Here is a 15,811-nt window from a genome sequence, read left to right as displayed (position 1 = left end):
TTAGTACATGAAAATATCTAATTGTAATTATATGTTTTTAATTATAAGTCAAAAATAATAACAACCCCATTTAATTATTGATTACATCTTTATCTCATATTTTATTAAAAAACCAAAAATATTTAAATTTTTATACAGTACTCGCCATCTACATGTATAGTATTGTACTATAAGAACCAAAAGATATAGTATTCTAACACGTGTGAAAAAAGAAATTGACAGTGACAATTCTGACGTAATAAAACGTAAATATTATGCTTTTATCAATTACATTTTTTGTTGTGTTGTATGATTAGTCTATTGTGTATTGTGTGTGTGTGACTGTTTTGTTTCAATTTATATAAAATTTTAAATAAAACGACAAGAAATCCTTTAGTGATCCAACATGGCTTGGACACAGCGACAATTATTAATAGCTTTCTTCATGATAATAACCGGCAGTATAAATACGCTAAGTACGAAGTAAGTATCCACATAAACTCAATTATTTAGATTTTATATATTTTTTTTTTTAATCCAAATAGAATCTTAAAGAAAAATAATTAGATTTGAAGTTAAATTACAAAAATAAGATGTTGCAGTTTTACCATATATTAATAAATACAAATTTATAGTGACACAGCATTTGAAAGTAGTGAAGGTTATAGACTAAAATAGTAATATTGTATTTGCATTATATTACTCATTTTAATAATTAGTGGACAACGTATAGCTTATGCAAATCTATTCCGAAGAAGAGCTTATAGATTTTTATGTCTATCTTATAGACCATTGGATTTCAATATGTTCAACCACTCTTTATCCCTTATGCCTTTTTTTTTATACTGGAAATGTCATATGAGTCAAAAAGAAAAAATATAGAGTTGAACCGGATTCATTTTTCTGAACATTGAATTTTCCACAACTTTTCCGAGGTAAATTTTTTTATTTTCAGGACCTGCTGTTATGTCTTTTTTTGCAGGTTACTTATCGAGAAGAGTAACAAACTTTCAAGTGGTATGAAGAAGAAAATGACGGACACTGACCTATTAACATTACATAATTAGGACATAATTAACACCTTTAGAGCAGCAGTAGCCCTTTAGCCAATTTTTTCTAAAATAGAATCAATACTCCTCTATTGATTCGTAAAATGCCACGAGGAAGAAAATCATCACGGCACATGTGATTTTCTTTACAAAAAAATTTAATTTTCTCACAGATTTCCGTAGGAAATCCGTTTTCACATATTTTACTCTTCCTGATTTCATCTTTAACTACTATTAAAGGTATGAGGGACAAAATTGTGGCTGAACTATGGCTATCGAAATCCGATGGGTCTATCCATTATTCCATTCATTGTAGAGCATAATATATTAAATGACAAATAATAGGTACAAAGTAAAGGTATTAGTAACTGACAAGTATTTTGGTGTAATTTATTATACTTGCAATATTTATTCATTATTCTACTTACTTTATTTTGTAATGATAAAAAAATTAATTTGCCCATGAATATTTTTATTTTAAATTTATTACAAGGGGCATATACAATTAGTTAAAATAGTTGCATTTTATTACTGTTTTTTTTTTTGCAGACAATTTTGCACAAATGCAGACATTAGCTTTTAAATTATTATCAAAATACAATTATCAATTGGCTACTTCCTTTACTAATTATGACATATGGTTTAAATGTAAATATTTATTGATATTTGGCCTTTTTCAATTAAACTTTGATTTACAATAATTAATGAAAGTGAATTATCATTAAGTAATATGATGTAATTAACCATTTTATTTACTTTTTATGACTTTCTAATTTTGTATTTCTAAAAACAGAAAAATGAAAGAATTATTTTGTTAAATGCAACCAGCTATGTCACAAAGTTCTTTTTTTCTGAATTTTCATCATAATTTCCAATGGGATTACCTTTTGATTTTGTGTTAATTGCCTTTTTAAATACAAATTACATTATATCATTTTATTTTTGACAGATTTTTTAAAAAGGTTAATTTCATGTACTTGTCCCAAGAATGCACCCCAAAAATATTGACAATATAATTGACAGTGTTATAATCTTCTTAATCATTTTCTGATCAAAGTTTTTTAACTTTTATAGGAGTCCAATTCCAACAATGTAACCACTCAAATTTCCTTTCATTATTAGTTGTTGATTCACATAATGTTACAGGTTCTTGTTCTTTTAATGCACCAATCTCAATTGAAATCAGCAAGAACTGTAGAAAATTTGCTTGTTTTTATAAATTTTCTTATAAAATATGCTAGATCCACAGTGGTATATAAAGTATATACATCCCAACAAAAATTTTCACCCCCATAAAACTTAGCAAAATAAATGTTGGACAAAAAAACAAAAATTTTTATATCTAGAGTGACCAATTTTTTGCAAAATTAATTTTTACCCAATGTTGGGGGTTGCTTGTATTCCCTAAAAATTTTTAAATGGAAAAATATTTTAAAACCCAATTGGTCAGTAACTAATTGATTGATTAAAAACAAAATGAAAATGGTTATGTAAGTAATTAAAACCCCCTCCAAATTCTGGGTTATTTGGCCCCTTGTCCTATTGAAAAATTTGTGGGGGATTGTAGAACCACATTATAACCACCAGGATAAGGTAAAGTTATGTTATAAGAACTATTTTTGCATAAAAATTGGTCTTCTTCAACCGGTTTTTGAATTTTTGTCAAAACATTTATTTTAAAAACTTTTGTTGGGAATCTGTGTATATACTAATGTGGACCTTGGTCCAACAAAACCTATAAGAAAATGGATGGAAACATTAAAAAACAAGATCAAAAACTGATTGTAAAAATCAGTAATTAGTAATGAAAGAAAATTTGAGTAGGCATATGTTAAATTATTGCAGGAAGCCAAAAAAGTTTAATTAAATAAAAATAAAAAGAATTAGCAATTCTAGTTAAACAAAAACAAATCAAAGCAGTTAATGAATACATATCAGTGGGACAGGTATTTCGAAAACCCAGCTACATGTTAAAAAGTAAAAAAATATCGTCAGTATCTCAAAACAAAACTGAAAACCAGTACATTTGTCCCATCCTTACATATAAATGTCTAACATGGAGTGACATGGGCATTCATAAGAACTAATATCAAGGGCTGATCCAGGACTGATCAATTTTAACCTAAAATCCCGTGAAGTCCAACAAGTGCAAAGAAAGAAATATAGTTTAGTTTATGAAATTAAAATAGCATAAATAAAAGGCGAATAATATTGGTCAATTTACTTTATTTGTCTAGTACAAAAATTATTCTTGTACACTAAACGTCATACAATAAATTCGAGTTATCTGGCTTGCTGATGTACAAATCGCTGTATTACTTTTTCAGTGTCTACTTTATTGTCTCAGTGAACATGAAGGAGACAAACACCCGTGAGTCGGGTTTTCCCATTTTTGCCCTAAGCCTATTCTTAATGTAGAAAAGGAACTCCCTACATATATAATAAAATACAGTATAATGATGTATTCTCGTATTGAAAATTAAAAAACTGATAAAAAACTATAAACTAGTAAAGTCAAATTACTTTAGTGGATAGGATAGTCCCTCAAATAGTTGAAAACTTTTTATCATATATTTATAATATTTGAATATAAAAAAAATAAGAATAAATAATTATTGTATTACACCTACTAAATTGGTTATTTTGAACTAAACAAAAGGTTTGCCAAATAATATGCAAGCCAACTTCTTTTAATGTATAAAATATAAAAGTATACTGATTAGTGAGTTGTACTTAACTTGTACATTTATAGTAAAGTAATGTTTATTCTGTTTACGATTAAAATAGTTTAATTAAAAAATAAATAGGTCCATTTAAGTAGTTACCTGGAAGAATAGCCAACATTTTTAGAATATTGTGGATTATAGGAAAAGTATTGGCGTCATAAACGTTAAGCACCTTTGTTACTTCATCTGGCAGTTTTGCATTTTTCTCCTTTTCTTTCTTCCAGTGATAAATCTAGTTCATCTTCAAATAGAATAATGTTTGTCTGTGTATTACCAATTTCCATGATTGATGAAAACTTAACTGCTTTCTTCAAATCTTTTAATAGTTCCACTTCTTTTTCTCCTTGGAAATCAGTTAGGAGTGTGAGAATAATGCCATGTAGCTCCAAGCATTCCAGTGAGGTGGAATGCTTGGAGTCCAAAAACTAAAAATATTTTTCTCAGGCAAGCGAGATATGTGTTTTAAACTAAAAACATTTGAACTGCAAATATTTAAATTTATATTTTTTTAAAGTCTCGGGTGGGAGAGGATGGCCTCCTCTCTGAATCCACACTTGACTAATATGACAAAATAGAGAAATCACAAAGATCGGTAGAAAGACATATGGCCAATACATACAAGCAAAATGATACCAGTCAAAGATCAAAACTGACGGGAAAATTGTCTGGCTATATTATTAGATAAAGAGAAGAAAGATATATTATAGCATAAGATCCCACTGCAGGATCAATATGTTCTTAATGTAGATAATCAAACTCGCCTTTTTACATACATTTTAAATTAGGAGAATACATTTCTTTAGTGTTTTATATTAAAGCTAATTTTTTTCTTAATATGATAAAGTTTTCCTGAGAAAAAATGGTCGAGAATTAAGGTTGCCAGAAATTAAAAACGCGAGACACCAAAGATAAAATAAAAGACAGCTAGCGAGCAAAGCTAATGGTTTGAAGTGTCAGTTGTGTGAGTTTTTAAAGCATGCGTCGATAGATAAATAATAATATACATATTATCATTTGTTAAACCAGTGTCGTTGCGCCCTCTACTTTACTTTATTTTTAATACCTCGCGTTTTTAACAGCTGGCAACCTTAATTGACGACCATTTTTTATTAGGCAACCTCATATCATTATATTAAGAAAAAAATTAGCTTAAATTTTTTCGCAGCGTATTTTAGCGTATTTTATTTAAAAAATAAATGAAAAAACTAAAATATTTGGCAAAAACTAATTACTATTAATTGAATTATAAATATTTGTGGCCACTTTTTGACTGGCAACCTATTAGCACTATATTCTCCTAATTTTACATGTATGTAAAAATGTGAGTTTGATGAACTACGTTATGAACGTAGTAATCTTGCAGTGGGATTTTGTACTATTAAGATTACTACTGATTAAAAACCATAGACATATAAAGAAAAATGTGAGACTACAGACCTAAAACACCACAATGGTTCGAGATCAATGAACATGGTTTGATGTCAAGATTAGTTGGGGAGCGAAGGGGATGCCTATGTTCAACACTACATATGCCCAGATTGAGATCAAATTAAAAATAGAAATAGTTTCGATAAAGTGCAATAATTTTAGTGAACTCTGGCATAATAACATGCTTCTAACATCATAAACCGTTATGTTATGGTGCCCAAACTTATCTTAAATTTTATGTTTGAGATTGAGTATTTTTAAATTCGTTTTGATATTCAATAATTTGTTAAATCTTAGGTTGAAAAAATCAGATTTTCATGTCTTGTTTATCATTAAACCTTCTTCACTAATTAAATCAATATAATAAAAACCTATACATTCTTCTTATTCCAGATGGGCAGATACACTAAAATCAAAAGGCAGAGATGGCGAAAAAAACTTTAATCACCCATTTTTCCAAGCAAGTTCTATGTTTCTGGGTGAATTCTGTTGTCTCCTTGCATTCAAATTTTTTTACAGAAAATTCAGCAAAAGAGCTGTAAGTATATTTTGTGAATTAGTTGGTAAATAAAATGTGTAAGGATTAGTAAATGCGCCTGTGATTTTAATTTTATTGATATAATTAATTACAGTTTTATATTGCTCGCTGTCGTTTCATATCGAATTCAAACAAATGCTGCGACTGCGATAGTTAACTATCACTAAAATAAAATTTTTGAACGAAATATTGTTTGAAATACATTGCGCAAAATCATAAAATCATTTAGAATTTGATTCCGCTAGTGAACTTATAATTTTTCTTCTATACAATCCACAATACAATACAATATACACATCCAAAAGAATTGTAATTTATAACAATTTTTATCCTGAAATATTTTTAATTGTACTATTAAACACGTTTGAGCTATTAGTCTGTTTGAAGATTCCGTTTGAGTGATGAAATATATCTAATTTCCAGAAGTCAACAAATCAATTTTTACTTATTGTTTTATGTTTGCCATACCATAATAACCGCATCTAATAATTAGAGAAGAGTGTCAGACGTCTTCAACGATGTAAAATACTAAGGATGGAACCTATGAATAAACATTTGCGTCCAAAGTAGCTGATAACAATGGCCGACTCTTGTTTCCGGAATGTCAGTTGTTCACAAAAAAAAATCTTTTGGTACATAATATATATGTATATATATATATATATATATATATATATATATATATATATATATATATATATATATATATATAATAATTATTTATTTTCCTTGTTTTTTACATTTGAATACAAGATATAATGACGTGTAACATTGCACGCCACTGATGTGACTGGATGCAAAATATTAAAAATTTAACGAATTTATTTATTTACCAAAAATAATACATTAAATTATTGACTTTACTTATAATGTTACCTTTCTGACATTAAAATTTCGTGGATAACTATATTCACATTAATCACCTGTCAAATTCACGTCGGACATTCTAGCTGATAATGTGACGTCAGTTCCGTCGTTGATCAGCTACATGTAAAAATATCAGCATGTTCCAGCTATATACATCGTTGAACGTGTACATGTGTTCATTGTACCATGTCTCGATATAGTATTAAGCTGCGACTATACCATGTGGTTCCACGATAACCCGCATAATTTTCATAAAGTCCCTTCCGCTTTTTATCAGAGCAGAAATATGTAATAATAAAATTAAATTAAATTAAAAATAAATAAAATTTGCTTTATGATTTTTCTAGTGTACCCAGTATATCTGTCGAGCTTTGAAGTCTGGTTCTCTTCTTTTTATCTGAATGTTATTGTGCATCATTGAGTTCGGACAAAGATGTAAACTTCACATCTGATTTTCCAGGAACTATAGTGTATTGTACAATACGAGGTATAATTTCAAAACATTTCCTAAATAATTAAAAAAATTTCATAGACCTGATGACAAGTCAGTCAATTTTTTTAAGTAATTTTTTAAAAGCCATTCCTACAAAATAATTACATAACGCCATAGAGTTTGTGTAAATAGTGAAGACAAATTGATTTAAAGGTTAGTTTCTATAAACAACTTGTGAAAACCACAATGAACCGCGTTATTTGATTTATCGTAGGAAATATTAATCATTAGAATACATTTATTTACGATAATACTTTCTGACGCTATTTACTATAGATGATTCAAAGGGTCAAACATTCAATATGACTCATTTACTATATATTTGCTGTTAATGGATATCTATTATGCTTATGAACTGAAATTAAATATTTTAATAGAGGTCACTGAACAGAGAACATCGGGTTTCAGCTTTAATTACCGTCTACTAAAACGTATAATGTGTATAATGGTCAATTCTCATAATATTTCGTTTATTATTACTCCCATTTTTACACTAAAAATACATATTTTTAATATAATACAAATATATTTATGGAAAAATAGTAAAAGTAAGAAAAAAATGACAATATGAAGAAGAAAACATGAATTTTAATGTTTATAAAAACTTTTAAAAGAAATTAAGCTATAATACAGAAAAAATACTTGTTCTGGAAAGATCTAGTCTTATGGCTACATGTATCTCTCAGTACGATCGGTGTAGAACAGGCGATTTTCAGGGAGAAAAACTCTACAGAGAATCACTGAAGGATTAAAAATGCTTTTTTTTTATATATAAAAGACGTATTTAACCACCCTATTGATTTGATAAGAAAAAACAGTTTAACATTTACATACTTACCTTAACTCTAGAATATTAACGTTACTTTAACATACGTAAATGCTATGTACTTTTTTGCATTTTTCTTTTGTCAAGAAATTATCAAATCGTAAAGAAGTGATCAAAAAGTTAAACATTTCTTTATTCATCGTTGCTTTTTATATGGCCACAATAAGTGCCATCAACTAAACATCAGCTGAGAAGTGATTATTTTTTAAAGCCACAAATAAAAATTAACAAACCTTACAGTGCTTTCAGTTCAAGCAATGTCGTTTCTAAGGTCGGACCTGGACGGATATAAACAATATTTCTGGATGCGACTTTACGAGCTCCATCATTTATTGGCAAATTACTCCACTTATAACCGTTTTTACCTACTAAAGACTGTTTACCCCATATTATAACAGATGATTTTGGTTCAATTCGGTTATCAGTATATGTTGATTCTGATGACGGGAGCTGCGTAATTTTAATTCTTTTACGAGAGCCCGTATTTCTTGTTTCTGTGTGAGTTTCTGCTGGTGTATCTGCCCAGGTATTAGCTAGTTTTGTGAAGATATTTTCTTCGTCCTCTGCAGGATCATAGTCTCTATCTTCAATGTACCACTTAAATCACTGAAGTCACTTAATTTCCTCCATTTCCTTTTCAGTAAGGGGACGCTTTAGATTAACATTTGAATAATTTATGGATTCGACCGTTACTTGATGGAAATTCATTTTATGTAACAATAAAACACTGAAAACTTTGTTTTCAAAACTTCCACAAAATTGATTTTAAATTCTTATCACTACAGCTGTTTCGGCTATTTGCCTTTCTCAAGTGATCTGTTTTTGACTTATTTCATTAGAGACTATAAAGTGTAAACCCATGCCAAAAACAGATCACTTGAGAAAGGCAATCAGCTGAAACAGCTGTAGGCTGTAGTGATAAGAATTTAAAATAAATTTTGTGGAAGTTTTGAAAACAAAGTTTTCAGTGTTTTATTGTTATATTAACATTTGATTTTGCAGACTATTATTTTTAATAATAACAACACGTCACAATACGTACAAAACTTTTAACGCAGATACTAAGCACGCGTGTCTTTTACGAAATGAGAATAGCATAGCCGCCGACGCGGCTAAGCATTGCCACGATTAGTTTTCTTTCAGTACTATGTGATTAAAAACGGTACGTAAAATTTACATACGTTAGTACTCTAGTATTAAATTTATAATAGACATTTTATTTTAATTACTATTAAATTATGTACCCGTTTGCCTAAACTATTACCTGGATGCTTTTATTCTTCTTGCTGTCTGTGCATCTTTGCGCAGATGTTTAATAAAGTATAAATCTTCTTCAGTCCAGGGTATTCTATCTGTTCCGGTATCAAACTGCTCCATCTTTTCAATGGACTTTCTACACTTCTTCCTTTTGGTTTGTAATTTATTATTTTTAGGGTGAAAGGATGAAATGCACTGTGCACGAAACTCTTCCAGATCTTTCTACCTTCTGCCATAACTTTTGCTTCTCTCCATGTACCTCCTTTTTTCTCTAGTTGTTTTGCTATTACATAGTTACAAGTCCCCCTTAGTTTTTCTCTTCTTTTTCGTAAAGTTGTGCTTTAGTTTCCCATATATTTTTAACCGGTATTTTATTTTTCAGTCGCTAGAGATGACCTCACGAACTTTGTAACGATATAATTTGCCTACCACATTGGGTATCACTTATAGGGGGTTGAAAGTGGGGACTGAGCAATTCTTGGGCTGGAGATAGGGTAAGCAAACAAACTGAAACGTTGGCGAACGGCCACTCTTGTTTTGGTTGGAGAGCTGGGACGTAAGTAAGTGAATAAAAGAGGGAGTAGAAGGGGTAATTACAAAGAAAGAAAACAAAAAAAAATACTTACAGATTTCCTGGGCAACAAAGCACAAGAAGGTTCCTAACCTATTTGAAATGGACGCCGTTTAAAAGAATCCTCTTGCTGAATAGAAAGAAAGGCTGTTCTTTCCTAAAAATAATTAATGGTGAAAATCTTTTTAAAGGAATTACACACACTTAATAAAACACCATTGTCTGTCGTGTGAAGTATTTTGTAACTGTTCGAGATCGTGGTATTTCTAAGCATATGTTGCTTAGACTCTTGATTGAGAAGGTATTTGAATACGAAGTTTTTCTGATCAGTAGCAGTCTTATGTGAGTAGATTTAATCATAAAAGCTACGTACATCGTTAGGATTCAATAGATATGCCTGACAAACATCACCTTTATGAGCACAAACAATGCGAGGATCTGGATGAGCTTCTATACTATTTCTTGCGAATTTCTTGAGATTTTTGTCCCACAGGTCTTCATTTTTCTCTCGCATCTTCTTCTTTGCACTATTAATGTCGTTTACAGATACTGAAAAATCACTTGTTACAAAATCTAAACTCATTTTATACTTATAACACACGTTCTCGATTACTCACTTATTTCACCTCAAACCTCAAACAGTCAACATAACCAAAAACTCACAGCAAATAATGCTGACAGCTGGAATCGCACATGCGCAAACACTCAACAGCTGACTTAAGCCTGTTTGGAAAGGAACAAGGCATGACTAAAGCACTTTTGGAAAACATTACTGATTTGTAATCTGTGTAGTATACTTGACTTAAGCTGTTATGGCATGATTTTTTTTTCTAATGTTAGAAATGATGCTCTAGAATCAGATCCAACTAAAACCTCAAAATGTGAAAAAAATGAATAATCCCTTTTGGAATTCACCTCTTCAATTACTATTGAGGTGTTTTCACTGATAATGGTCTGATAAGACCAAAAACTTTCTGAAATATTTAATTCTTTTGGATAATTTAAATTTTATAGTAAACATATTATACATCAGAAGATTTTACTTCATTGTAAGTTTTTTTACTAATTCACTCTTTATTGGAATTTAACAATCAACAATAAATCTGTCTTGAAATTTTTTTTGTCTACTATTTTGCTCTCAAATTTTAGCACAAATAGAGTATGAATGTGTTAATTTTAAACAAAATTTATTTAAGGGAATCCCAAGGATTTATAAAAGGTATTCTGTAATCTACTATTTATAAAATATGCAGGCGAACAATAGGTAAATATGTTTATTTTTTCTCGAAAACCATTTATGGTGAGCTTAAAATGACTAGTTAAATCCCATGATAATTGTTTTCAAGTTTTTCTTTTAATCTTATTTTTTAAATGTGATAATTTCGTTAACCGTATTATCCAGGTTAGATTTTTTACATTTATTAATGTATTAAATAACTTATAAGTCAGTTACACATTTGTTATAAAAAAATAGAAAATTTGACTATCGGCGGGTATGCATCTATGAATTTTTAAGAGTCTTCAAAGGGACTTATCCTTAAACAGTGCTCATTTAAAGTAAATTAATAATTAATTAAATCTTCTTTTAATAAGAATAAAACTTAAATTAATTTATTTCGGTGACTGAACTAAAGCACTCTGTCTTAGTTTTAATGGAATTCAGTGACTTACTCGTTAAAATGGCGGATTTTTTAAGTTTTTGATGGGATCATAGACATTTTCAGTAACATCTACACGATTACGAGTTTCGGGTCTTATTCAAAATTATACTACAAAATGGCACCCGTAGACCATTTTTATTAATTACGTCACTGGATATCATCAAAAATAGTCAAAGATAATTTCAAATTGATTTGTAATAATTCAAATATTTGAAGATAATGTTTTTCAAGAAATCAAAATTACTTTACGAATGACAAGTACTAACAACAGCGGACAGTGCTGTCCCGCGTGAAACCCTACTGCTGAAAAATATTTTTCTTTCTATGCTCATTAGATTTTTTCTTATTACGCCTTATTCTTCAGTTGCTTTACGCTTACAGCGCGTAGACGTTCATCTGCCATTTTTGTTGGTTATGTGGAGTGTGCCTTACCCTGGGTTTCTGAATATAGTCACCACATTCCTTAATTCACACCAGTCCCTTGTCTAGAAGCCACAAATATGGTTTGCTACAAGGACCTCTTTTGCTTTCTCATTTCTCCATTAATATTCATCTCAATAGCTCATATTTTTTACCTCTCAGAATGTTTACGAGGTATGAGACTTTGCGTTGTGTCATCTAGAGCTCGAAGTAGTTCTGTCCCTGAGATTGGGAGAAACTCACGTGCACATTTCATAAGCTTCTATACAATTCTGAGATATTAATGATAACTCATGTTTCAGAGATATTTGATTAATTTAAGGAAAGTCTTTTTCTTGTGATGCTTATCTGTTCCGGATGTTAATCATTATGACAACTTTTACTTTGTTTCCAGCTGCTCGAAACAGACCTACGGTTGTTATATTGAATCAATGTCTTAGATTGTGGAGCCAGGGAACACGTCGTCTTCCCTGGCCGCCCTTTCCAAACACTTCCGCTTCAATAACCAACTGAATATCTCTATCTCCCATTATTTCTCACACATTCCCTTCCCATTCCCTACTTCCAGCTTCGTCCTAGATGCCTCTGACAGAGTTCAAGCTTCCACTCCATATAGTACAATCACAATTATTTAGCATTTAAGTAGTCTATATTTTGTAATTAGACAGAGGTCTTGACTTTTGAAAATTTATTTCATCTTAACGAATGCCGATCAGGCTTTTGCTAACCGTTGTTTTATCTCTATAGACACCTATAATGAATGTAGTTATCGCTATTGATATTCGATATCAGTCCCTTTTGCCATTCTAAAAGTAACTTTCTCTATCAGTTCGTTATCTATTCTTCTTAAGGTGCCCTCTCTATTACTTAAGGTTGGCTAAACTACAGCAAGTTGCTCTCTATCTTGAGCTGTTCTTATTATCGAATGTGTGTTCATGCCTGTCCAGTCTTTACATTTTTCAGCCAGGAGCATTTTCTTCTTCCTGGACTTCTTCTTCCTTCCACTTTCCCTTCTATTATCCGTCGTAGGAAGTTGTATTTTTCTCCTCTGTAAATATGTCCTAGATAACTAATTTTTTGGTTTTTGCAATATTTAGTTCTATCTCAGTAGCCATTCTTCTCAGCGCCTCGTTGTTGGTCACGTGCTCTGTCCAGGAGATCTTCAGCATCCTTCGAAAATCCCACATCTCAAAGGCTTCTACACGTCTCATACTTGTGATTCCGAGAGTTCATGTTTCCACTCCGTTTAGCAATATGGAATAAATGAATGTTTTTACAAATTGGTATCGGATATCCAACGATAAGCTGTAGAGTTTATTAAGAATTTTTTTATTCTTTGAAAAGCGTCCCTAGCATACTCTATACGAGCACGTATTTCAACTTCGTAGTCAAGATCTTTATCTATTAGTAGTTGGATTTAGTTTAATCATATCTGCTTATGGTCATCTAATTGGTGTTATGTTCATTTTTAGGCCTTAGTATTTACCCATGTGGTTTGTTTTGGTTAAAATATTTTGGAGGTCCGTTATGTTATCCGCTAGTACAACTGCAACATGGGCGATACGTAGATTATTTATTTGTTTTTCGTTCAGTTTTATGCCTGGTTAGAGTTTAAGTGTTTAAAGCATGTTGGAAGAGATAGGTTATATTAAACTACATCGGGGATTTTGTATATGTTGTGTTGTAGTTGAATTAGTATAATTCGCTTGAAATATGTCATACATTTTTCACAGATTTTTTATTTCTATTCATTTAACATACCGAGTGTATGTGTTTGTTTTGTTCTTTTTCTTAGATATGATCTGATGATTTATCTATTCGTAATGTGAAAAATTCTTATAATAAAATTATACAAAATGAATTTCAAGATCTGACTTTTTTATTCTCGCTTGACACACACAGGGATGATACAGATTAATTATTAGTTGCTATTGGCAACCTTGACATTTCCCCTTTTTAATAATTATGCAGCCACTATCTTGAACATGCCCCCCACCTTGAAAGGATCGCTTTCAATTTAACAGGTAAGCAAGTAAATGAGGAAATGCATTACATGCAATAAAAAATAAACAAATACATCTTCAATAATTATTATAAACTTTTAAGTTTAAAAATCAAACAAATGTTCTTTAACTAAGACGCATTAACAGTTCTAGAACTTAAGACGTGATTGCACCTTCACTTTGATCACTAGGAACCGGAAGTGGACAAATGTTTGTAACAGCTCGCTTTATAAGTCCTTTTGAAGTTCTTATGGTAACCACTCGTGTAACTCCATCAGCGCCGGGATGCAAAACTTCTACGCGCCCAAGACACCAGTTTAAAGGAGGTAAATTTCTTTCTTTGATGAGGACGAGTGTGCCAGTCTGAATTTTAGATTGGTTGACTTTCCATTTCTTCCGTTCTTGCAATTCGGAGATGTATTCCAGAGACCAACGTTTCCAAAAATGATGGCGAAGTTGCTGCAACTGCTGGAATCTAGACAAACTGGTAATGGATGAGTTTGATAGATTTATTTCTGGAACGGAATCCATGGGTCTTCCAATGAGGAAGTGAGCTGGTGTCAAAGGCAAAAGATCAGAAGGGTTAGAAGACAAGGCACTCAAAGGACGAGAATTTAATACTCCTTCAATCTGAGTTAGTAATGTAACAAATCTTTCATAATCTAATTTCGTATCTGTCATAACTCGTTTGAGGTTAGCCTTCACCGATTTGACTCCAGCCTCCCAGAGACCGCCAAAATGAGGAGAATGAGCCGGTATGAACTTCCAATTTATATCAGATTTAGCACACATATCAGGGAATTTATTACCATTGGTTTTCAAAAATTTACCCAATTCCAACAAAGAATTGTTGGCACCCACAAATGTGGTTCCGTTATCATTCATCATCTGACATGGTTTGCCCCTTCTAGCTATAAATCGTTTTATTGCCGCCATAAAGGCTTCGGTGGAAAGATCCGTTACCACCTCTAAATGAATGGCCTTTGTCGATAGGCAAACAAATAAACTAATATAACCTTTATATGAAGAAGCACCCCTATGACGACTAGTTCTGAGGGCAAATGGACCAGCATAATCAACTCCTGTAACAGCAAATGGAAATGAGGGGGTGACTCTTGATTGGGGAAGATCTCCCATGATGGGATTAACTTGATCGGGATTGAAGCGAAAGCAACGCAAGCATTCGCGAACCGTTCTCCTAGCCAATGGTTTTCCATGTAAAGGCCAATATTTCTCACGCACGTGAGCTAGGAGATGTTGAGGTCCGGCATGGCACAGCTTGAAATGCTCTTGACGGAAAAATAGAATAGTAAACTTATGATTAGATTGAATTAGAATAGGATGTTTCTTTTGATAAGAAAAGTTTGAATTACTTAATCTACCACCGACCCTGAGTAATCCTTCTGGATCTAAAAAGGGATTAAGTGATAAGATTCTGCTTTTAGAAGAAACTGCATTACCTCTTCTTAAGCACTGAATCTCAGATGGGAAACCTTCAGCTTGTACCAACTTAACTAGAGTAAGGGTAGAATTGTTAATCTCCTGTGTGGTTAAATGCCCCAAAACACGAGTGGCCTTGTTCTTTCGTTGAGAATTGTAGTAGAAACGCAAAGAGTAAGCCACTGACCTTACCAAGGTTGAAAAACTCGAATATTTTTCAAAATCAAATAATGGAGTAGACGAAACTATCATAAATTGGTTGCTAATAGTTTTAAACTCTGGAAGTTTTTCTTTATCAAAAGATACTTGAACTGGCCAAGTTTCAGGAGAATCTAGCAAGAATGACGGGCCGTGCCACCAAAATGAACAAGAGCTTAGAACCTGAGGTTCAATTCCTCGAGAGAGTAAATCAGCAGGGTTACAATCCGTAGGTACATGTCTCCAATTTTCGGGATCTGTGTTGGACTGAATTTCTGAAACACGATTACCAACGAAAGTTTTTAGTACATGTGACGAAGGTTTTATCCAGCCCAAGGTAATGGTTGAGTCAGAC

At 31.5% G+C, this 15,811-nt stretch overlaps 1 protein-coding gene across 1 annotated transcript in view; it reads left to right on the top strand.

Annotated features, from left to right (window-relative positions):
• The first annotated feature begins 246 nt into the window (after positions 1–246).
• Tango9 (transport and golgi organization 9) overlaps positions 247–15,811 on the top strand; it is a 48,975-nt gene continuing 33,410 nt past the window's right edge. Inside the window, exons 1-2 of the mRNA XM_072523139.1 lie at positions 247–462; positions 5,576–5,720. Of these exons, the coding sequence (XP_072379240.1) occupies positions 386–462; positions 5,576–5,720 (222 nt within the window). The 5' untranslated portion in view covers positions 247–385. The remainder of the gene's footprint in view (positions 463–5,575; positions 5,721–15,811) is intronic.

The sequence above is a fragment of the Diabrotica undecimpunctata genome, chromosome 2 (assembly GCF_040954645.1).
Source record: "Diabrotica undecimpunctata isolate CICGRU chromosome 2, icDiaUnde3, whole genome shotgun sequence".
Taxonomy (NCBI): domain Eukaryota; kingdom Metazoa; phylum Arthropoda; class Insecta; order Coleoptera; family Chrysomelidae; genus Diabrotica; species Diabrotica undecimpunctata.
This window is presented reverse-complemented; position numbering and strand designations above follow the sequence as displayed.